This window comes from Orbicella franksi, chromosome 15 (genome assembly GCF_964199315.1).
Source record: "Orbicella franksi chromosome 15, jaOrbFran1.1, whole genome shotgun sequence".
Taxonomy (NCBI): domain Eukaryota; kingdom Metazoa; phylum Cnidaria; class Anthozoa; order Scleractinia; family Merulinidae; genus Orbicella; species Orbicella franksi.
This window is the reverse complement of record NC_138159.1, coordinates 6,487,057-6,512,279: the sequence shown is the minus strand read 5'-3', so window position 1 is coordinate 6,512,279 and position 25,223 is coordinate 6,487,057. Positions and strand designations below refer to the sequence as shown.

The 25,223-nt window shown below is 39.4% G+C and overlaps 1 protein-coding gene across 1 annotated transcript; it reads left to right on the top strand.

Annotated features, from left to right (window-relative positions):
* The first annotated feature begins 1,592 nt into the window (after positions 1-1,592).
* LOC145469687 (uncharacterized) lies at positions 1,593-25,099 on the top strand. Its single transcript, XM_081453460.1, has 20 exons — positions 1,593-1,860; positions 1,972-2,005; positions 6,395-7,036; positions 8,087-9,142; positions 9,664-9,773; positions 10,112-10,182; positions 11,186-11,331; positions 11,795-12,094; positions 12,532-12,828; positions 13,709-14,014; positions 14,548-14,853; positions 15,770-16,075; positions 16,775-17,080; positions 20,101-20,567; positions 21,045-21,139; positions 21,616-21,772; positions 22,017-22,083; positions 22,641-22,912; positions 23,444-23,618; positions 24,637-25,099. Exons 1-20 carry the CDS (start codon positions 1,810-1,812, stop codon positions 24,924-24,926), a joined length of 5,454 nt encoding a protein of 1,817 aa, XP_081309586.1. The 5' UTR covers positions 1,593-1,809; the 3' UTR covers positions 24,927-25,099.
* Positions 25,100-25,223: the final 124 nt, after the last annotated feature.

Here is a 25,223-nt window from a genome sequence, read left to right as displayed (position 1 = left end):
TGAAATAAGATGTTTCATGAGATACTTTATTTGTCTTTCAATCGTTTCAAGCAACACTCAATTGCTATTTTAATATTGTTTATATTTCGATGTACTGCAATAACAATCGTTCACTGACACACGAAAAGAAAAACAGCGTCACTCAGTAGGATTTGGGACCTACCACGTTTAAGTCGTGTATGTACATTTGTTTGCGCACATTTAAGCTTTGCTTTGAAACCACTGGGCGCCAACAGTCTGTCATTGAATAAAAGAGATGTCCATACATCAATTGGATAAAATCGATTGTAATTTTACGTTCTTTATATTACCGGACGAGACTTTGATGGCTACAATCACACTTGCTTGCAGAATATAATCAGAAAAGAAAGTTTGTTTTCTGGGATTGATATAGAAAAAAAAAACAGATCAGGAGAAGATCTAGAATTTGACAATATTTTTTGTTAATAATTAATCCAAATCCAAATAAAATAATGATAAGCGTTGACAAAATGTGAAAGGAGCTGTAAACAATGTGTGATAAATTGATTAGTTGAATGAACTGGTAACAAAGAGTAACTATCTCGTAAATGTGACTTATATAATCAAGTGTTGCAAGAGATTGTATTTGCGGAGGACCAAGCTCTACGCACGCAACCCGATAGAAATCAAATGAAAATAATCTCTTTTTATTAAAAACGTCTGAGATGAATTTCTTCCCTGATAGCTGATGGAACTTGGTGATTCGTATTTAAGCATAGAAGCTGTATATGTTCAGTCATTAAATAGCCGCATAAGTATTGCATAATAAGTGAAAAGTATGAAAGCTTCCCGCAAGATCAAATGCGGTAGCGTTTATTTTCCCGCCATTTCTAACAGGAAGGAAGGAGCCTGTGGCCCAAGCAAAACAGGAAATATCAAAAGAAGAGTATCATTAATTTCTTATATTAGAATATCTAAAAATATTTGAACGACGCCGACAAATAGCCCCAAGCGCTCTTTAGAAAATTTCGCTGCGAAAAATATTGATTTAAATATTCAATACAAACCGCACGTCTTGTTTCAGGCTAAAACGTTAAGACCATAGATCGATAATATTATACTATTATTTTAAAGAACTTGTTGAGAAACAATTTGATAATTAATTCTTCCTTTCCTCCTTAATTGAACGAAAGATCTAGCTGCCTTTCAAAATCCTGTCGGTTTTTTATTTTTATAAATATGTTCGTTTATTTCTTATTTTAGCTTTTTTCACGGTGATTTCTTCAAACAGTGCTAATTTTATAGACTTCAGGATGAAAAGATTTTCAAGTTGCCGTTGACCCGACTGTGATTGTGTTACATCGGTAAAGTTAGAGATGTACGTATGTTGCGGGGAAAATGCGGTTAAATAAACCATATTGTCTCTCGCTGAGCTATTCGAGACATACAAGCTACTTTCTTAAGGGAAATATCGCTGTAAATTAATTCCATGACCACTTGGGCAACTACGTTTTTCTTATTTTGACTAATTTTAAAACGGAGCTGAACGCTAATCACCTGAAGCTGCTTTGGTACGCATTTTCAAAAGTTCGGCTTATAGTATTACCGATCGGCGTGATAATTATCCACGTATTATCAATTATTAATAAGAGGTTTTTCTTTTACATTGGATACAGGTTACTCGAGCCATGAGAATATTACCGAATGCAACCTCGACCTTGGCGCGGAACAGCATCATGCCTGGTTGCCTGAGAAAAACTTCAGAGACCTATCCATAGCATTATGACTATGAAGCGTATGGCTAACCAGAAGTGAAAGACATTTTGGGTCTTTAGCGGAACGAAGGAGATGGTTTTTGGAAAGAATTACATCCTTGCATTCCTTTTTGTGCTGCATCAGGTACACTGTTGTAACTGAAAAAAGCGAATGTTTGAGATTATAAACGAGAAACGTTTTCCTTTGTTTATCGATTCTTCTCAACCGTTCTGTTTGCTTTGTTCTTCTTCCTAGTGTCTTCGTGTTGCAGACGGGCTAAACATTGCTGGTAAGACTTTTCCGAGCAAAATTTGTGTTTAGCTTTGAATGTAATACAATTAACATTGTATTTAACAATTTATTTAGTAAAGCATGAATATTCTTCTGCTTTGCGTATCGAACTGTTTGAAGATGATTTCGGATATTTAAAAATCTGAAATTGCGCTTAAAAATTAGTGAAATCTATGATGTATAAATAACAAGTTGTCATGGTCGGGATTCTGTTACATTTACGAAAAATTCCCAATATTGTTGAGTTAAATCTAAGTTACATGCAAAGACACAACGTAACACTTTCTTTTTACCGCATGGAAAGTTACTTTCAACATTAACTCCAATGACCTAAAACTCTATATTTTGTCTGTTGAACCGTAAGTTATAGCACCATCTGAAATCTAGTTTGAACTGAGGAACGTTTATTTGCATTTCAAATTAACACCATCAATACCTCACCGGTGAAATATCACACGCAAAGTCGTTTGTTAGCTGCATATCAGACTGGCTTTACCAGAAATCTGATGGAAATTATTTATCTCATTTCACAAAGGACACAGTGCCGTAAATCCCGTACTTATTACACGCATTCTTTTGTTTTCGCGCCGCGATAGTCAATCGATCTGCTTCGACTGATGCAAACTTCACGACAGGCGACGAATAAAACCTGACAAAACCACACATCAGGGGTATTCAACCTTTTTCTAAAACAAACCATCATTCTTTTAAAGAGGACTTCGCGAGAAAGATATCACGATCTCTCTATTGTTTTCATCTGAAGTTCTTTACAAAAGCTTTCGCTTGTGTTTTTGGAATAAGTAAGAATTCAGTTGAACTCTGCGAGAAACACGCAAATAACCTGCCGTTTTGGAAAACCGCCAAAAACCAAATAATGCCAATAAAACCATTAAGTTTTCGTCACATATAATCCCTTTTGCCATCCAAACGTGTGCTACGAGTGAGTCAAGAAAACAATCAATGTTGTAAACAACACTTGCAACACCGGCTTGCTGTTACAAGTCACAGATTTGAATGAAAAGTGATCAGCGGAATCTATATAATGTCTTCCGTCACTGATTCTGGGAGTCTCTTTGCGCCGATGTTTGTTGTGAAATACCGCATACCGTTAATTGCCACATACCACCGTTTTGCTTTGTCTTCAAACTGATATCATGTTTGTGACATATGTATTTCTGTTGCTGTAATATCTGCCAAACGTAACTTTTTCAGCAAATTTTGGCAAAATTTTTAAGTCTTATTGCTAAATAATACTATACACAGATTTCTGGTGTCGAGCAAAATGAAGGAAGCCTTTCAATCACACTTTGAGAGTTAAAATGCAAGACAAAATAATAGCGAAATGAATTCTTGTTGAACATGTCTTTAATCTTATTTTTAGCTGAGAGTACAGAACTCAGTTCTAGACAAAGTGCTCGAACTCTTCTATGGTTGTTTCCAGGAGCCATAATCGGGGACGGAGACCGTAAGTCTTGGGATCCGCGCGCACCTATGATATGGGATAATTTTTCTATTTTTAGAACAAATTGCGCCATCCTGACGTCATATATCCGCGCGGATCCACGCACATGTCGGGGGCTCTCGCGTGGATATTGTCACGTTGCGTGATCAAATGGTGAGAGTTGAGAGACCTTGAGAGATTATCTTGCGTATTTTTCACAGCGATGGCAGGGAAGAAGGCAGGGAATACCAACCAGGGCGCTTGTATGTAGTTTTATGCTCTGAGCTAGCTTTATGCTCTGCGTTTGTTCTGACTTAAGAATATAGCAAGAAAACTCTCTACTCTGGTATCGAGTTAATTTGTGAGTTTCTCAGACAATGGTTAATCATAACCAAAACCTGTTTTGATGGTTTCTTGTTGTTTCTGCTTGTTTAGTGAGTTTGCAAAAGTTTTTGAAAGGAAAGTCTGACGCGTACAATTAGCTCATTTGCATAGTGCAGCTCGTGCACTTTCAAGTCCGAGTCGGTGTTTTCAATTGTCAACAAATCTTGACAAAGATTTCTTTCGTTACCTTTAGTGCTGAGATGCTGCAAAAAATTTCACGAACGCAAAAAAGCCGCTACTAACATCATGTGTGTTTCTTCAACATAAACAGAGTGAAGTTTTACACTGTGAAAATGAAAATAGACAAGGAGTTTTGATAACTCGATCAACAAAATCGAAATCGTTATTCGAAGTTGATTAAAGAAAGCGTCATCGTAACTTTGCTGATTATTTCTGCTTTACTCCCATATTTTCGGCTTAGCTTTTAGTATGTTCTCAAACATTTATCAATCTTAAACATATTCAAAAACTATAGAGTTATTGTTTGAGTTCGATGTACGCTTTCACGCGAAAGTGCGGCGGAAGTACAATTTGTCATGTTTACTGACTGTACAAAACAAGCATCGGCGGGCGCTCTAATTCATCGACAAAAGAGAATTTACTGAATTTTTACACGAATAAAACTGAGAAGTATCTACGGACGTAAAGTCATTGGGCCTTGATAAAACATCAAGCGTTACTTACAATTCAGGCGAAACTCAAACTAGCAATTATTTTGTTTTAACTTTTCGGTCGCGATAGACTGGCAAATTTCTCGCAAGCGTGTGGCAAGAGGAGCTAGGAAACTATGAAGTCCTGAAGCTCTGCTATATCTAAATATATCCAGCTAGTTTTTTGCTGTGTAATGGAAAAGCTGTTAATCTTCAACATACGTGAAATTTAAAGTGGAGTAATGTACAGCTCATGTAAAAGAAGCATCCGTCGGAACACAACTTGGTCAGCGATATATATCTAAGCTTAAAGCGGAACATACCTAAATTCGACACTGTCTTACTTCACTCAAACTGGAGCAGCTTACGACGAAAATACTTTAGCAAAATTCCAACAGACGTAAACGCGTTGAGTTGTAGGCCAAAAACATGAAAAATTTCGGGAATTTCGGACGCCATTCCCCCCGCGCGATATCCGCAAAAATCCTCGCAGCATGTACGCGCGTGTGCCGCAGGCGATGGCGCAATTTGTTCTAAAATTAGAATTATTGTCCCATATCATGGGGACAACCTCAATACTAGGAATGGCGCGCTTACGGTCTCCGTCCCCGATTATGGCTCCTGTTGTTTCATAATATCTGGAGTCTCGATGCATAATTTAAATGCCAACATAGGCACGTAATGCGTGCCTAAAATCTCTAGACTTTAAAGACCAATGTTCAGGATAAAATATACCGACCAATTTAGCGATCGCAAGTGTTTTTTATAGTTTGCTAGACTAACAAGGATGCATTTGTGAAATCAACATCACAAGCTTGAACGTCCGTGCTTTTTGAATCAGCTTATATATTCCTAGGATGTTCTCTTTTAGAGATACACTTCTTCAATATGGTGTAAGTTTGCGTAACCTTAATACGATTATTTGTTTCGTTAGGTAAATATGTCTCAATTAATTACACCGGTTGAGTATTTTGATCAACGTTTCCTTAGCATTTCTCCTTTACAAATAGTCTTCTTTAATATGGTGTAAGTTAATTTGTTGACTAAAAAACTGAAATCTTAATACCACTATTTGTTTCATCAGGTTGAATTGTTTCAATCAATGGAACCAGTTGAATACTTTCATACAATAAAATAAAATAAAATAAAATAAAATAAAATAAAATAAAATAAAATAAAATAAAATAAAATAAAAACACGGTATATTACTATTATCAACTTATGGATAGAATGTGGTGAATTTCATGATTACAAAAACCATACAGTTTTTTCACTTTTAGGTCAAGTCCTATAAATCCTGGTCATATCATTTAGGAAGTATGGTACAACCTTGAGGGAAATATCCGATGAGAGCGTTTGCATCCAAAAAAATATGATCTGACGATGTATTAGCCAGTTGTGTTGCAAATTCCTGTACAATGATAAATATCTAACCATAGTTAATAGAATGGTTAAGAAGTCCGGTAAACATCAAAGAAGCAAACAAACAGGCTAACATTTATGTTGAAAGGTCCTTGACCCTGCACATCTTTTGTTTTATGCTCATAATCGCAATGCTTCTATTATAATATTGGTTAGTTGTATGAGCACACATAACCACCCATTGTATTTTGCCAGGTCTTGTGCAGGGTCAACCACCAAAATAGCCAACAAAATACATACATACATACATACTTTATTTGCAACTCCCCAAAGGGGCTTTTCAGTTACAAAAGGAATAAAAAAGATAAAAATACGTCAATTAAAATGAATAAACAAACTGGGTAAGGAGTCTAAAATTAATTACAGTATTAAAGATTTAAAAATTTACAAAGTTTTAAAAAACATACAACAAAGAACTTTGCCAGGTTTCCTAACCATTCCCTCTATTAACTATCATCCAACATATGGTTATTTTGGTGCACTTCCACAGGGGACGACCCATGGTACAAAAAGGCGAGCTTTCACTGGCCATTCAACACCTTGACAGACCCCGGCATTGTAGACCAACGGGGCACCAACAGTGTCAGGGCCTATAACAAGAACGGCCTTCAACTGGATGGTTTGTTAGGGAGCTGGGCTGATCTGGGGGACTTCTCATACCACTGTATCAACAACCCAGACGCATGCGCACTAGGCTTTACAATGACTTTCTGGTTGCGAGTTAACGACCGTCAAGATAAGCGATTTGTCATGCAAATTGCTTCTGCCACGCTAGCTGTCGGGACAACGGTGGAAATAGACAATGACATGCTGGGTGTGTTCGTAAACAGTCCTGCAGTACAGCGGAATATCGAAATAAAGTGGCCTTACTCAAGATGGAATTTCGTAGCTGTAACGTGGAACAAAACAGAGGGCAAGGTCGGTGTTTTGTTAAACTGCAGCTCCGTGCCGTACCAGAAAGATACTGTCGACCGCAGGTATGATCTCGCACCCGTTCCGCCGTATCACACGCTTATGCTGGGGGCCAATAACGCTCGACTGAGGAGCATTAAGATGACTATTGACGAACTTGCGGTCTGGGACGGCGTCTTGTCGACAAAGGACATATGTTATATCATGGAGTCTAAGGCAGGTAAAATGCAACAAGTTTGCTTTGAAAATAATTTTAAAATAAGGGAAACTTAACACATCGAAGTACATCTGTTAGGTAATAGATCACAGATGACGTCAAAATGTGGTAAGAAGAATAAAAAATGGCACAGAAGCCGTTAGGCAAGAATGTCACTGGTGTTCTTTGCACATTTTGATGTCATCTGTGGTCTGAACAGACGTACGGCAACATGAAATCTATGTGTTTAATAAAGCAAAAAAATAAAAAATGTTAATGACGTCCTGTATGCCCACCAATTGATCATAAGTAGGAACAAATCAACCTTGAAGCTGACAAAACAATATTGTATTAAAGTACATTTTTATTATCTGTTTGTTTATTAAAATATTGTAGTTCTAGTGTGTGTCCTCTCCGCGTAGTTTGGTTTTCAGCATATATACAAACGCTCTTTGAGCCAGTTTTATCGATCCATCCTGAGTCATGATATACACAATAGCTTTGGCTACTAAGGACCAATCCACCGTGGGAATAAAGATGGCGGATGTACATTTTACCACAAGGCCTTGCGAACCTAACACAGCCTAAAAGGCACAAAGAAAACCAAATTTTTACAAAATATGTCCCTGTAGTAAGGAAATTAAGTAGCCTAGGTTTGAAGATTGTATAACGTTTCTGTACGTTTTTATGAACGTTGTTAAGATTTTCGTACGCTAAGAACTATGGGTAAATGTATCAGTCGCCATCCTGTTTCCTACGAAGGATTTATACAGGAAATTAACAAAGGCATGTGAAAACATAATATTATCATCCCAAGTATGCCAGTGCGAGTGAATGCTTGATTGAAAAAGTGTCAACCGAATGATGGAGAGGCTGTTTATTGTCTAGTGGACAGACTGACCGAGCGACTGACTGATCATGCCTGACTAAGTAAAAGACAGATCAAAGGGCCGACCTACCGACCCAGCCACCGACTGACTGATTGATTACATCATTGAGAGATTCAATGGATTATGGTGAGCAGCCATAAAGCAGTCTTCAATATTGTTTTAACTACATATGTTCATTTCTTAGTTGATGGAAACTACACCAACTGGTCTGACTTCAGCCCGTGTTCGGTCTCATGTGGTCAGGGTACAAAAACGAGGACCAGATCTTGCACTAATCCTCGGCCACAACACGGAGGGGAACCCTGTCAGGGTGATTCCAAAGATGCACAGAATTGCTTTCTAAGGTACTGCCCTGTACATGGCAACTATACTGAATGGTCCGTGTTTAGCCCTTGCACGTTAACATGCGGAGGAGGCAAGCAATATCGAACTAGAGCTTGCACTCGTCCTAGTCCCCAATACGGCGGACGTAACTGCTCGGGACTGGGTCCGGAGCGAGAGGACGTCGACTGTAATCAAAATCCTTGTCCAATTAATGGCGGTTACAGCGAGTGGTCGGATTATAGCGCATGCTCCGTGAGTTGCAACAGCGGAAAAGAAACCCGGACAAGAATGTGCAATCGACCATTATCACAACACGGAGGCAGGGACTGCTCTGAGTATGGACCAACCAAAGAAACGCGGTCCTGCTTTATTAAGGTGTGTCCCGTTGATGGTAACTATAGCAACTGGAGTGATTTTAGCCCTTGCACTAAATCCTGCGGAAGTGGGCTGAAAACCAGGACTAGAGAATGCAACAATCCGGCCCCAGTGGGAGAGGGCAGGAATTGTTCTCGTTTAGGCCCACCAAAAGAGCACTGGCCTTGCAACACACAGCCTTGTCCAGTCAGTGGGGGATATACGCCATGGTCTGAATTCAGCCCATGCACAAAATCCTGTGCGGGTGGGACTCAGTTTAGGACACGCAACTGTACCAATCCCAAACCGGAAGCAGGAGGTCAAGATTGCACTCGTCTAGGGCCCCCTGAGGAGACAGCGCCATGTAACACACAGCCCTGTCCCGTGGACGGTGGGTATGGAGAGTGGTCTAGATTCTCGTCATGTTCTCGGACGTGCGGTGGCGGAGAAAGCGTTAGATCAAGAAAGTGCAATAATCCAGCTCCACGGCATAAGGGAAGAGACTGTTTGCGATTAGGACCTGCGCGAGAAGCTCGTGATTGCAACCCAGAGCAGTGTCCAGGTGGGAATTTTTGTTTCCCAAAACATTGTTTGTTATAAGAATGTATATTTTGAGAGCATGGATGGCGCATTTGTGGGAGCGCTTACCTCTCATCAATGCGGCCCGTAGTTGAAATCCTGTACCGTCATCACAAGTGATTGAGTTTGCTATTGGTTCACACCTTGCTCCGAGCATTTTTCTCCGGCTCCTTCGGTTTTCCTCTATCCTCAAAAACACTACAAGTTCCGATTGGATCAGTAAGAAAGCGCCTTTCCGAAGGATGTACCATTGCCTAGACGAATCTCAGTTATTTAGATTTAATCATTTTTGTAAGTTTCTTTTAAGCTTTCTTTTCTCAATTTTTAGACATTTCGAGCCGAAGATGTTATTCAAATGTTATTTTCCCTTTTGAAAAAATAAAAGAAAGAAATTGACATGGCCCGCCCTCTGAAGCGCATTCAAGTTGTATGTTTTCATATACACTTCCGTGTCATTTGATGACTACATGCAGTATTATTACTGTTCTATATTTTTTCCCGCAGATATCAGTTTCATAACAGCCGTTACGTTCACAGAAGAGAAGTTTTACACTGACATTTTGAACATGAATTCTAAGACGTTCAAACAACTGGAAAAGAAAATCAAATACAATGTAAGTCTGATCGATAGTAAATTCAATTTCTCCCAACAATATCTATACATTGTGTAGCAGACAGTTGATGAGAATATAGAAAAGTGATTTATATCAAATGATATGGTAGAATGTATATTAGCCCGGGAAATATGAAAAGACGACTCTTTTTTCTGTTAAGCCATCCGAGTTCAACAACTAGGAGCAGAAAAAAATTGTCCTAAACCCTTTCGAAGTTTGCATGTAGCCGCGCATTTTTAGGAATAACCCTTCAAAGTAAGCTGTGGTAATCTGTAAGCAATTTTTTGAAATAGAGTTTGAAATATTGCCGGAATAATTGTCAACCCTTCGCGTTTCAGGTGGGTAAGATTTATGACGAAAATTCTGCTCTACAGTCGATTGAGGTTAAATGGTGTGGAACAACAGATGGGTAGGAAAAGAATGCTGCATAAGTACATTATAATTATACTACTAGTGTGATTTATAGCAAAGTTATAGCATTAGATAATTAAGTATAAAGAACAATTAGACTCGTCAGCCAATTTCAAAGCGTAATAAAACCAAAACCAGAACCAAAGTAATTGCCCAATTATACTTTCTACACTCAATTGAAAACTGCTGTGAGCAACTATGGACCTTCTCTTTTCGGAAATCAGTGATTTCTTAAGTAACAATTTTTGGTATCAACTACTTTCTCCTTTATTGTAATAGTTTTTTTTTTATTGTAATAAAGTGTGAGTCATCTGTGCATCTATAATTTATCAATTGTTACTTCTCAATATTTAAGATAATAATTTAGTAATTTGTTTCAAAAGTCTGACTGTCCAATATATTATTTCACAAACTGGGCACTCTATGGTCCCTCGCACAATAATTGAAATTAGTACATACTCGATCTTAAATCTGAGAAATTACTAGTACTGGATTAAAAAAATTCCCTTGGATGGCAAATTAGATTAAGCTCTTGACCTTGCTCGATTTGGTCGTCCTCTAAATTGTTATTACCTAAATCTTTCCCTTACTGAACAATGCGTTCCCCTGATGGATTTATTTATAATCTGATTGATCAAGGAAACTTATAAATGCTCTTGTGAAGGTGAATTAATCAACATGACACGAGCGTGGGACAAAGAAAAATTCTGAGTCCCCGACAGGAATCGAACCCATGACCTCCCGAACACCGGGCGGGCGCTCTATCCACTGAGCTACGAGAACTCATGGAGAGCAAGGTCATTTAACTAAGTTCATATATGATAGGTGTCCTGCATACTGCTAGGATCAACGCTATCGAATTCATCGTGAGTAGTGATAAGTTAATGAAGATGGTGAATTTTAAGCTCGGTAATGAAATGTGAAGGCGAATTAATCAACATGACACGAACGTGGGACAAAGAAAAATTCTGAGTCTGCTCTTGTTTGCTGTTTATTCATAGCAGAGGCCCGGGTGTATCGTGCGTCCTACAGTTCGGCTTTAGGGCGGATCGTTATGACGGAGTTATCGCTCTACAAGACGCTCTGACGATGAGAAATATGTTATACTCCATGGCGGTCAAAACTCATTACATCAGCAGTACTGACGGTAAGGGAAAAAACACAAACTCTGTTCTACTCCTCCTACGATTTCCCAGTTCTTGTTTTGCTTGACTAGAATCGACTTTCCGTTTATCAAAGGCTCTAAGAGAAATTAGCCAGTGTCCATGAACGAAGAAAAGATGCGTTTTGAACTAGAAGAGTTGTTCTGCGGAGCGATATTTTGCGTTTGAGGTAAATATCCTGCACAGGGGGCAAGTATCGCCTGGGATAAATCTATTAATTACAGAAGAAATGGTTTTTAAGTGGGAGAAGATAATTATCACAATTTTATTTCAGAATATCAGCAGTTTTTCGCGAATATGAGAAAGCTTAGTTGCAAAGCTGCAGGTTTTCAAAAATAGAGAGATCTCTATGCCAACAGTTTCACTTTTTAACAATTTAATATCTGGAACTGATTAGACCAGATAAGACTCGTAGCTATTAAACGTAATATACATTATCACCTCTAGTTCCCAGTCACCCACCTGAAAACGTCACAGTTCGCAATACCAGCTCTCGAAGTATCAGCGTCACGTGGGACAGAATCCGGCCACACAGCTTATCGGGTGGAGCAATCCTTGGATACCGTCTAGCCTACTCTGACGAGGATGGCTCATCATGGAGTCTGGTGGTAGAAGGGAAGAAAAATACGCACGTAGAGTTAAAGCGTCTTCAGATTTACACCTTGTACTGTGTGAGAATTATGGGATACAACAGACGAGGAGATGGAAAAGCTTCATTCCCTGTTTGTACTTACACTGACAAAGATGGTAAGTCCCGCGATGTCGAGACATCTCGTAGGATTCAATCGAAAAATAAATTCATAGAGTTCAACAGACGGGTGACATGATAAGAAGTATTTTTACCTATCATACACCCTCCTTTAGAGTAAAGAAATGTGTGAAAAGAACAGTATTGGTTCCCAGGTGGACTTTGTTAAAATTCAACTTTTCGTGATAAATATTGGAACGAATGTGAAAATATTGAAGGGGCGCAGCCAGGATAAAACATGGTGAAAATCACAAAACGATTTTTTACCCGTCGAAGACGGTAGTTCAGGCACTCGAAAGCTTGTATTTTTTTTAATCGTTTCAGCCAGATATCGTTTTAAAATTTTTACCATTAGAACGAATGTTTTATTTTATTAGCTGAAATTTGATTATTTTTCTTCAATAGAACGCATTTCTTAATTCAAACTCTCACTTAGTTCCAGATGGTGCGCCTCCAAACGTGACTGCGCGGAATCTGAGTTCCACAGAGCTCCTTGTGGAATGGTACTCGTTGCCAGCAAAATACATCCATGGCGTTTTGGTCGGCTATCAGATGAATTTCACAAGGGATAAGACAAACGTCACTAAAGTACTAAACATTCGACCGAATGTCACAAACTATCACGTGACTGGACTAGAGAGGTACGCTCCTTACGTCATTTCTTTAGCAGCTGTCAATGAAGTGGGTGTCGGTGTCTTTAGTCATGACGTCATTGCATGGACTGACGAGGCTGGTAAGTTTTGTTTAGCCTTTGTTGTAAAGTTTTACCAACCACGTACCAATCAGATGCACTTTAACTGGTACATATTGAGTATTCTAGTAAACTGCTATTCTACTGGGCTTTTCTTAAAGAAAAATAACGTGATCGGAAGACCTTTTAGTTTCGATCAAATGGAACCCAAAAATTCTTTCGGCTAAGAATCTTTATCTTTAATATTGTCATACATTAAAAAAATCGTAAAGCAAAATTTGTTAACCCTGTTGGGGTTACAAAGCATGCGCGAAAGATTCCTTTCATCACTTCTATTATAACTTTAGTTTTTTTATGTTCAGTGCCTTTTTGTGTCACAGCCCAACATAAGAAATGGGCTGTTCATCACTTTGAACTTCGAATCGAGAAGTGCAGACTCGGCTAGCGATAAATAAAAAACGGATAACTAACTCGAAAACAAAACTTAACTGAGCTGAAAAATTAACTGCAACATATACATTAATACCGACGTCTGGGTAGGGTTAATCTGACAGTTGAGAATTGGTCAAGCTGACGCGTTTTTTAACTGATATCTGAGATCTGAGACGTAATATTTGATTACGAATACAGTAGTTGAGAAATGGACTGTAAATTTTAACTGATGGCTGAGCAATAGCCGAACAGTTATTTGATAACTGATATTCTAGTGGTCCATTCACATCCTCTGTTAAAACAAAATTCAGTTGACAAAATGCTGAGGGAACTCTGCGATGGATTGACATCACATCCAGTATCGATATTCCAGTAGCTAACTAGTATTGTTAGTGAGAGCGAGATTACCTCCGGAGGTAACAGGGGGCAGGGATAACTCTGGCCTGAGTGTAGAAATTCCAGCTCATCTACCGAATTATCAATTCCACAGCTCCTAGTAAACCTCCAAACATCTCACAGATATATTACACCAGTTCCACAAGTATTCGAGTGCACTGGGAACCAATCCCTCAGCAGTACGTTCACGGACGGTTGCTAGGATACCAGGTAGAGTACCGTCGGGTGGAGCCAAGCTTTCTAAACACTTGGAAAACTATCACTGTTGGCGCCAACGATCATGCAGCCACCATCACTGGCCTTAAAAAGAATGGAGCGTATTTCTTTCAAGTTGGAGCGTTCACAAGAAAGGGCAGGGGAACCTTAAGCAAAGCTTACATGATCAGGACAGATGAAGATGGTTCGTATCTAAATTGTTTGCCTATTAGTGTTGGTTTTTGGCTGTTGTTGCTGAAGTGCCTTTCTTTTTCTTTTCTTTTTCTCTTCTTCAATCACCAAGTCTTCTTGTTACGCATCGTTTGCTTGTCAATTTTTTAAGGCTGAATTTTGACCTGGAAATTTGAATTGGCAAATCAAGATTGCAACCAGAATTGGAAGTTTTCTTGGATTTTAGGAAGGTAGAAAAAAGATTGCTAAACAGAGACAAAAATTCAAACATAATTATTGAATTGTAATGGTATTACCATTTAATATCTGAACTACACTGAGGCATTCCCTAGCTAATATATTTTTGATTCTGACATTTTTGGAGTTTTGTTTCTCTCTTTTTTTTTTCCGATTTGCAATATTATTACAAGTAAATCGTAAGAAATCTCAAAGCATTAGCTTGCTAACGTAGAAAAAATATCAAGGCCCCTAAATGGATCTGTAGTATATTTCTGAGCTCGTGTGAAACTTAAAAATTCCGTTTTTAAATGTCTTTTGTCTCTACAGTCCCCTCTCAACCTCCTCAAAATGTCACCGTCGCCAAGGACAACTCTACATCAACGAGCCTGTTCATTCACTGGCGTCCAGTCCCCGCGAACCATCGAAATGGCATCATCCTGGGCTATCGAGTTTTATACAAAAGATCTCGGAGTCTGGACAAGCTTAAGTCAAGAAACGTTTCGAACGTATCGACTACGGTAGAACTAAAGAACTTGAGCAAGTACACAGAATATGATGTCACTGTTTTAGCTTATACTTCGAAAGGAAATGGGGTGCGGGCGAAGTTTTTCACGGTCTCCACCACGGAGGATCGTAAGTAAACATTTACAAACATTTTTCTGTAATTCGATGATACAACCAGCTCTGGACAATATCCGATGTTATTATATGGCAAGGTAGTCTTGAGGTAAATGCAAGCGTTGTGACTGGTTCGTTGGGATTTTGCCATATGGACCGTTTTCATGGAAACGGCCTCAGCCGTGTATATTTTTGTTTTCGAAAGCCGACAGAATTAATTCAAAACAAGCATGGCCCTAGTGTCGTAAAATACATTATTTACTTAACTAACTTACTCGAGCCTTACTGAGGAATATTGGCCCCGAGTGTTTTGTACGGAACTCGCTGCGCTGGGTCAGTAATGTTGCGACCCCAAGCCAATATTCCCCTTTACGGCCCTCGCGTTCGATTAGTAAGAGGTTATTACTTTATTTAAGCTTTCTTATTGGCTCACAGTCCCGATTAACAGCAAATAGCTGGACGTTTACCAAGTATGAAAAGAACAAGAAAATGGATGAGTTATTTGCTTACAATTTTGTTCGTCCCGACAAATAACTCTTACAAGAGATAGCTACAAGTCCTACATCAACAAATATAAAGAGCATTAGCGTGTCTATCAGTAAAAGGCAATAAAAATACGAAAATCTGCTAATACACAAAGTTTTATACGAAACAGTGTATGCAAATGTCTTTAAACACAAAACAGAACGACGTCTCGATTGGATGAACATATAATTCCCAACTTAATGCACTCGCCATTATCGATGGTTTGCAACCAATCCTGAGAGCGCTAGATTTAAATGATAAAGGCCTGACGGCCATGTTGGATGATACAAACAATGTTTATGTCATCCAATATGGCGGCGATGACGTCATGTAAAAACCAAGAATAAAGAACTGATGGCAAGGAGCCCTGAAACTTAATCTGAACTTTCCTCCCTACCAAACCTAGGACCAAGCAAGCCGCCAACATTAACGAATGTCTTCAACACGAGCTCCACAAGTATTAAAGTAAACTGGAAAACAATTCCCAGTGACTACGTCCACGGGGTTCTTTTCGGGTTTGTGGTCCTTTATCGCCGGACCATGAATGAGTCCGAAGGCACGTACAGTGAATACGAGGTAGGACCTAACCGCACAAGCCTGGAGCTGACTGGGTTATGGAAGTATACCAAATATGGAATCAGGGTGTTGGGTTTCACCAGGGTAGGCTGGGGAACTATTAGCCCTGAAGTTGTGGTACAGACGGATGAAGATAGTAAGTAAAGGTGGACAACGTCCTTAGTTTAAAGTTTGAAATCTCATTTTTTTTTCACAATGTTCTTTTTGACAATTTGGTTGCACGTTAAGAATTGCATCCTGTTTGCGGTGCGTGACATTTGCAGAATGCAGATCACATTTAGGCCAAAATAGCGCTCAGGTTAGCCTGAATATCATTCAGGTTAGCTTGTTTACAGTTAGCTCTCGGTAATGGAAATGGGATGCAAAATAAGTCAAAAAGTCCCCGTACAGTCTACAGTCTGCGGTGCGCAGTCTGGAATGTCCTTGCTGTCCTGTTTGTTAGTTGTCAGTGTGACTGCCAAGTAAAAGCAATCGACATTTTAATTTCAAGTTTTTGCAACTTCGAACTCATTGAGGTTGAATTAATACATGTCGCGTTATGGCGATCTTTATAATAATAAAAATGATAATGAAAAATAGTATTTAACAAGCCAACCCAATTAAGCATGGCGGTTTTCAGTGGGAGGCTCAAAATCTTTCCACAGAAACAAACAAACAAACAAAGTTTCAAGCCATTTTAAAATTTATCTTTGATGTTAGAATAACCAAAATATAAATAACTTCTTCTTGGCCTTCTATCTAACATTTACATGTAAATCATGACTGTGCCTTGTTAAAAATCAGCCATGACAGGGCCCATTTCATGTAACATACCTTTGCATGTAATTTTTTTCAGTTCCAGGAAGGCCTCCAGAAAATGTGTTCGCCACCAACAAAACAACTCCCACCATGATCCCGGTGTCATGGAAACCAATCCGAGACCCTTACTTCGTGCATGGCATTTTGTTGGGTTACACTGTCACCTATCGAGCGATCAGGAATCCTAATAAAGAACTGGAAGAAAAGGAGAAAAACGTGACAGTTGGACCCAAAACAACTTACGTCGAGCTTCAACATTTGTCATCTTTTACAATTTACAGTATCAAAGTTCGAGCATTTACGAGAAAAGGAAATGGGACGACTTCGGCAGTAGTTTTCGCTGGTACGGTTATTCTTTTTCAATTCGGATCGTATTATCATGTATGCATCATGTACAATGCAACCCTGAAATAACAAAACATATCGTTTAGGCCTAATCTCGTTCCCAGCGGCCGCGATCCTTTTGAATTTTGGTCAGCACCAAGAAAGGGAAAGTGAGCCAGCATCAGTCCCAGCGGTTTCTCCCTGTACGTATGTTCAGAAACTGTTGAACGCATGCGCACAATCAAATCGGAACCAAGATTTTCCGGTTTTAGATCTCGTCAAGAGCTTTTGAGCGTTGTGCGGTCACCACTGATCGAAACACGCGTGCTCTGGGGACGAGATTACTTAGGGCTAAAAGAAATTGACTTGACAAAGTCATGTATAAGAAAGAATCCTGATACAGTGGACAAACCGTGTGCAGACGGCCATCAGAAGTGAAAGCATTGACCTGACCAAATCCCGCACGTAGACTACGTACTGATAAAGAGATTCCCAATTTAGGATTCATTTCACGCAAGCTCATATTTCTCATGCTCACAATTTAGAAATCCCAATGTGGTCTAATAATTTTGCTATTATTTAGGCATCAGTTTGGATTACATTCATGGTCGATCCTCAGTGGTACGCCATGAAATACTCTCAACACATATAGTTTTTCGCTCCTTCAACCTCTCCCTCCACTCCCCCCCCCCCCCCCTCCGCTCCCCGAGCGATCTCATGCTGAGTATCGAAACATGGATATATTCATAACGCTAATTTGCACCCCACGATATGCAGGCCGATTAGCCCGCTAATCGTGTCTATAACAAAATTCTCGATCGTGATTGGTCTCCGCGCGCCTATTTGTCACGTAATCGGCGCGCGATGACCTGGGTGTCCAACTACAGGTGTCCGATTTGAACTTTTGTAATTGGATACACGTAATTGGATACCCACGTGATTTGCACGTCAATTACGCACGTTTCAATGGCTTCCTTTGCAATGTTTCGTTCAGTTTTCAAAACTTAGGAAAAGCGCTGCAGACGTTTTCGCTCAAAAGAAGTTCTCATAAGACATTTTTAATTCCGAAATTTGTTATAGATACGATTAATTAGTAATTGGACCTCGTGTCGTACAATTTAGGGAGTAATGGCGCTCGTAATTTCAAATCGGCCTCGCGCTTCACGCTCGTCTGATTTTGAGATTCCTCTCGCGATTACTCCCTGAAGTGTACTCCACTCGCTGCAATTACTATTACTTACATTCGGACAGGTCAATTGATGGCCAAATTTTTCTGCTTTACCTGGATCGCCAACTTGCATAAAAATCAGCCAATTTCTAAAATCTGTTCCACTTCTTCGACAGGTTTTCACAAATCGGGCTGATTTTTATCCGCGCAATCAACTTTGAATCGGCATTAAGCTACAATCGCCGGTCATTTCTCGCCGGTGTAAATCAGTAGCGGAATAGAGCTTAGATGATATAGCGACAGCTACAGAACAAAGAAATTGAGAACCTTGATGCTGAGCGAAAATCCTGAAATCGGTATCGATATATGTCGCAAACCAGTGAGTCCAAACAACCGTTTGTATAGGAACTTCCCTCGGTTGATTTGCCATTTTCATGCCCACAGTGAAAACAGTATTCATTACAACAAGCTTTAAGCTTTCTTCAGTAGAGTAAAGTTGTGTTTGATTCATCCTAAGCGACGTGAAGCGAGCCAAAGAAATTAGTTGTCGGTCGCCATAAATTTCGTCTTGGTTCAGCCGACGACTCAAAGTTTTAAGGCGGTTAACAATATACAGCAAAGAAATTTCGAAACGTGCGCATGCTGCACGTGCGAAGATGGCCAATCACAGAACAATGACTTTTTTATCCTGTTGAAAACAGGCCCGGTTCATACGTCGCATTTCTGCCGTGTCGAATTCAATTCAATTAAGTGCGGCAGAAATGCGACTGTGGATTCATACGTCGCACTTGTGTCGAATTTAATTCAGAATTAATACTGTCGGGTATGTCGGTCAGCGGAAAATGTTTTAAACGTAGAGTATTCAATATGGCGGACGAAAATACTGAGCGACGAAGGACTTTAATTTTGCGAAAAATTGTCCGCCGATGGAACGAGAAGGAGGAGGCTGACAATGGAGAAGTATGTGTTGCAATATGTTCAGGTTGCATTGGGTCGAGAATGGCCAAGTTTCTCCTTTTTCTTTGGCGGGAAAACATTCACGCATGCTCAATAAATTAACATAATGTATGCATTAGATTCGACATGGCAGAAATTCGACGTCTGAATCGGTGTCGCATTTCTGTCGGATAATGCGACAAGCCCAGTCGAACGTGCGGCAGAAATGCGGCAGCCGATTCAGACGTCGAATTTCTGTCGAATTTAATTCGTTGAATTGAATTCGACACGGCAGAAATACGACGTATGAACTGGGCCTTAGATTGGTGAACATGTTTGTACACTTTTATTAGAGACAGAACGCACCAAAATTTACTAAAGTTTGTCTCAAGTAGAGCCCGGATTTTGTTTTAACACGAACTTGTGCAAGTGCTGTTTATGCTAATATTATTATATATTAGCATAATTAATCAACTTACAAGAAAGAAACTATTCTGAGGTCCATACTTTTCTCAATGTAGTATATTCGCGCTCTGAGCATTAATCTATCAAAGCACGTGTTCACACCAAGCGTCGTCATAAGTCAGATATGCACTTGCCTTAATTATGTTCCCCCGGACCAGAGGCCCGTTTCTCGAAAGCCCCGGAAACTTTTCGGGCCCGCAAAGCCATTTTTAGTTAATCGGTATTTAAAGACAGCGAGGTGCATACACCTGAAACTTCTTGTATGAAGAGAACCTCAATATTAAGAATATGTGAATAAAACAGCTCTGAAGTTGTAAGGTTTGAGATTTTGCTACGGCTTTTCGGGTGCGAAAACTTTTCGGAACCTTCGAGAAACAGGCCCCAGGCCGTAAGACGAGCAAAGACGTCAACATTCTATTCGCAATGAAATATTTCATTTGCAAAGTGTCGTCTGATTTTGCTTTGTACAGAAACCTGTAATTGCTACAGGAAAATTTACACAAATTATTGGCTGAACCCTCCGTATATGGCTAAAGATTGGGATGACAACGTCACGGGCATTTTTCCGCCAATTCTGCAACTTATCGTCCGCAGCTGCTGTGGGGAGTGTCGACAACACGGGTACACGAGCATTGATTACCTCTCATCGAGGCTGAACGCGTCAGCTATGAAAAGCACTGAAAAGCAAGTCAGGGAAGCAATTGATGATACGACCGAGTTGAGCTTCCCTGTTTACGGTCGCATGGAGCAAACGGATTATTCTAATGAGTACGGTTTCGCGCCTTTAGTACAATCGGCTGGGGTAGCGTTCATCGTGGCTGGTGATGAACCAGGAGCTGCTGCTAAAATGGTGGTGAAAGCTGTGTTCGACTTGTGGCCTCTGATCGTAACTGTTTTCGTCTCGGCTTTCTTCTCTGGAATTATTATGTGGCTTTTGGTAAGTTTGTTAGTGTTGTTTACCTGTTGTTTCGTTTGGCCAATTATAAAGAACCTTGTGAATGGTGCAGGTCGCCTGGAGATTAGTCAGGAGTGTGCGCTCATTAAAGGGTAAAGGGGTTTCCTTCAAAGTAAAACCAGGATTGCTTTTAAATAACTCTAATTAAAGAAAGATTGGGTTAAAATTAAGCAGAAAAAACATATTGAAGTTCCAAAATGGGCGTTCAAAAACCAATAAATTTTACACTCATTCTTCGGTATACTAAATATTTTGATTTGAATGAAAAAGAAGAAAGTTTAAACTGATCATCATGAACGAATGGTCTTGTAATCGTGAAATTGTCGAGATTAAACGAAAACAACTTATATTTCAAGAAACAGCCGATTTATGTCTACATGTGTTATGTAGTAGCTAGGATTATAGAATTTTAAGATACAAAACCATTCAGTGTAAACTATCTTTTTGACATTTCAACAGGACTTCTTTTTCAATACCAATGAGTTCCCTTCTTCTCCCATGCGGGGACCGATTGAAGGAATGTGGTGGGCATTTGTTACTATGACAACCCTTGGGTGAGTGATGCAATCGATTGGTCCCAGTCAACAGTAATTATCATTCGATGCATTTTTCGGTTCCTTTTCATTGGCCGAGAGCCCACCACGTGACCAGCAAATAACGGCCAACAAATAATGGTCTGGTCATGCTTATTATCGTCTAAATGTGTTTTGCTGAAAATAGTATTCCGCTCATGCGCAATGGTGACCACTCCCTTGAGTGAAAAATGGCGGATCGTTTCCCTGAGCTGTCAGAGAATGATTTAGATATGAAAACAAACTTGGTGATCGAATGATAACAAAATTATTGAAACAGTTATTGTCTCGCAGATCAATTGCTTGCCTCAGCTTTCGGCTTTGACAAAAAACTGATCTCCTCGCCATTGACAAATCACGATATTTTGCTAATTGTTAATTAAAGAGGTTAAAGAGGCAAACTGATTGTAATCAAAGATTCCCCTATAAGGCTAGAGTTTTTTCTTCATCTGTTTCAGATATGGAGACCGTGTGCCTCGTGCTATACACTCCAAGTTGTTTGGCATTGTGTGGATCACATGTGGCCTCGTCATCATTGCGCTGGTGATGTCATTCATTACTACGTCATTGACGATGGATGTAATTAAGTCAGATATTCCCGTGTATGGCTCAAAAGTAAGTCGAGATAACAAAATTCCGCTTTGTAAGACAGACTGAATGTAAAGATGGCAGATCAGTACCATACGTTTTAAATACTGGCGCGCTTGAAATTTTTCTCTTTAGCATTGAATGCTGACAAAATAAAGGTGAAATCGAGAGAAAAACTGACGTATTTAATTTTTTTGTGATACTTTAATCTCCCCTTTTACTACACTTTATTTATATTTTGTCTTGTCCATTCCTTGCCTGTAATTCAAAGGTTTCAGCCATTGACGATTCAGTGGAATTTCGTCTTGGAATTCGACTTAATGCCCAAATGGATCGAGGTATTACTTAGTAATTAATGCTAGGGAGATACTCATTTCTGTCCGCTCCGTAGGACGCTGGGCAGTCATTGAATGTCCAACAGTATCCCCCGTGCTCGTAGTAGCTTCCATTATATTTGTTTGAAAAATTAAATCAGCGGTTTTAGTTTAAAATCAAATAAATAAATAAATAAATAAATAAAAATAAGTTTGCTTTGTATACAAATTCGCGAAAAGACTAACATATCTACTGAAAACTCTAGTCATGAAAAAATAAAGGACATTCTACTCAAGAAAGAATTTTATGGGAGGCAACTTCTTCTGTACTTTATAAAGCATAGAGCGGATTACAATACAGTGTCGCAAGTAATCATGATCAGGCAATTACTTTGGTTTCGGTTTTGGTTTCACTGCTGTTTGAGATTGGTTTAGGAGTCTAATTGGTAAGTAATTGGTTTGGTTTTGGTCTCACGACACTCAACTGAAAACCGCTCTGTTAGGTAACACTGAATTAAGGCAAGGTTGAAGCATCAGGCATGTTGTTATCTGTCCAAAATAACTTACTTATTTCGCTTCAGAGCGACGCTATACGACACTTGAAGACTTGGCCCAATCCCTTAAAGACCGACACGTGGACGGTGCACTTATAGACTCCTACACTGTGGGAAGTAGTATGGACTTATTCAGAGGCGGAAGTCTACGTATGAGCAAGATGATCGATTACCCCTCGGCATACGGGGTCGTCATGTCCGGGTATGCTAGAAAGCTGCAAAAATGCTTCCGAGAATTCCTCAAGGAGGAACGGGCTTCTGTATTTGAGATCATCACCAACAATGTCCAAGGAATCACGGTAATTCAAATAAATAGTCGTGCTGTTGTGTTAATTTCTCTGATTGATCGATCGTTATATTAACCATTGGATGTACACGAAAATTCTTGTACCAGCCCTGGACAAGGGGGTAGCATAGATTGACCCCTCGGGGTATTTCGTTGTAACATGACCTTTGGCTTGACCTGCATGTCAAAATGCGGTTACTATGGCAATATGAAATAACGCTGAGAAACCGTTGACACATCGAAATTTTCTTCAAAGGAAAAAATGAATGAACAGAAGAGATCTTTTTTTTCGAAATTGAGAAGAAATCTCAAGGAGAGAACCCCCTTGTACGACCGTGAGTTGAACTGAATGACCATTGATAATAACCACGTGATGAAGTGTAAATAGCCCCCATCATTTTAGAGGTTTCAGTTGTATTGTGCTTGATTTGACATAAATTTGTATCCAGGTCTTAAATTACTCAACAGACTCTGCAAAGAGTTTCAACTGTACCGCGTGCATAGAATATATTGATAATTTGATCATCGGATTGGACTGTTTCAGGGATTGCAGAAAGACAACGCAGCTGAAAAGACAGAAGGTCTGTTTGATGCGGAGTCTACTGTCTACCTTCAGGCTGTGACGTGGTGCGGAGGTTCTTTAGCTATGCTAACAGCTGTTTGCCTCGTGTATGAAATACTCACGAGAAAGAAACGCAATCCAAACCCAAAACGATACGGTAAGATAGTTGTATGAACTCTCTCACTTTCACTTTAAAGGAGCACAGTCACGGCATTTAATTAATTTTGAGTTAGTTTGGCCACGTAGAAATTTGGCTTTAAATTGAAAGAAACCTACAAATATTCAGCTTATTACGATAGAAAACACTAAAGACGTAATAATAAACCATAAAGGAACAGGGATGGTTAAGGATGGAGAAGATTAACACGGATCGCAATCGACGAGCTTGAAAAATTTTGGCTTACCTCTTCCATATGCGCTAACCGTGACGAAGCTCTTTCAAAATAGAGACAAGTTAAAGTTAGCCTACCTCACCTGAGATAAATTTGTCTTTTGTTTTCATGGTTGCCATTTTATAGCTGGAATACGTGGTAAGGAATACGTGCGAGGTCCGGAACCGAGGAATCTGCCACTGGAGTGTCAGCCCGTAATTTGTTGGTTCCAGATTTCGCGCCAGTGGATTGTGTATTCGAAATTCAAAATGGCGGCCACACTAAAAAGCCGAATAATTTATTGACTTTTTTTCCTTTATAATTCGGTTAATCTGCTCTCCTTTAAGACCTCTGTTTTGATTCGTTAATGTTAGTCTGCACCTATTTTGTACTTAGGACTAGGGAAATTGTTTTCGTTCTTTATCTATTGTTTTGTTGGTCAATTATAAAGAATCTTGAAAACTGTGCGGGTCTCACCCTAAACTTGATGTGAGATTCCCTGTGGCTTATCCCTCCAAAGTGACACAACACAATAACAACAACAACCACAACAACAACAACAACAACAACAACAACAACAACAACAACAATCCTTTACTTAAACACAGCTCCTCGCCACCACCAAACCCCGAACGAATATAGGAGAACTGATAGGAAAAATACACATTTTCTGGAAGTATCTGCTCTTAAAAGAAAAATATCTTTTAAAAATGACAAAACCTGGTCATGAATGTTAATACATGTATTACCATCTTCCAGTGATTTAATACATGAGTCGTTTTCTTTCTGTTTCTAAACTTCTAGAATACAGTGATTACCTGGAACATACCAGCAAACGAAATCCTCTTTATGAATACAACAACAGCAGGGAAACGATGAGGAAAATTCTCACAGACTTCCACAAGAACTGCCGCCTCAGGTTGGAAAGTCTTAAAGCAAAGCACCGACGAGAATTGCGACTCTTGGCGCGTTTGAAACAAGAACAAGCTGAAAAAGGACAGAGTGACGCCTTGAATGGAAATGCTCAAAGGAGTAGCTTCGGGTTTCCTATTCGAAGAAGCATTGTGAAATATGTTAATGGAGTTGTTCCGTAACAACTGACAATTTTGAAATTTGCTCCAGAAACCTATCGTGCCGATAAATACAACTGTTGTAATTTTGACAGGGCTTTACCTTTCGGATTTGCATTTACTGAGAATATCACAATGGACCCATGACTGTTAAACCACAAAATTATATTTTTACCCCATTGAAAAAATAAACGCAATCGTATGAGAGCATTTGCTAGCAGTTAGTATCGCCATTCATACGGAATATTGATTGGTGTTGTACATTTCATTTTTAATGTGCGTTTCTGTGAGAATAACAGATCAATTGAATTGCTATACAAT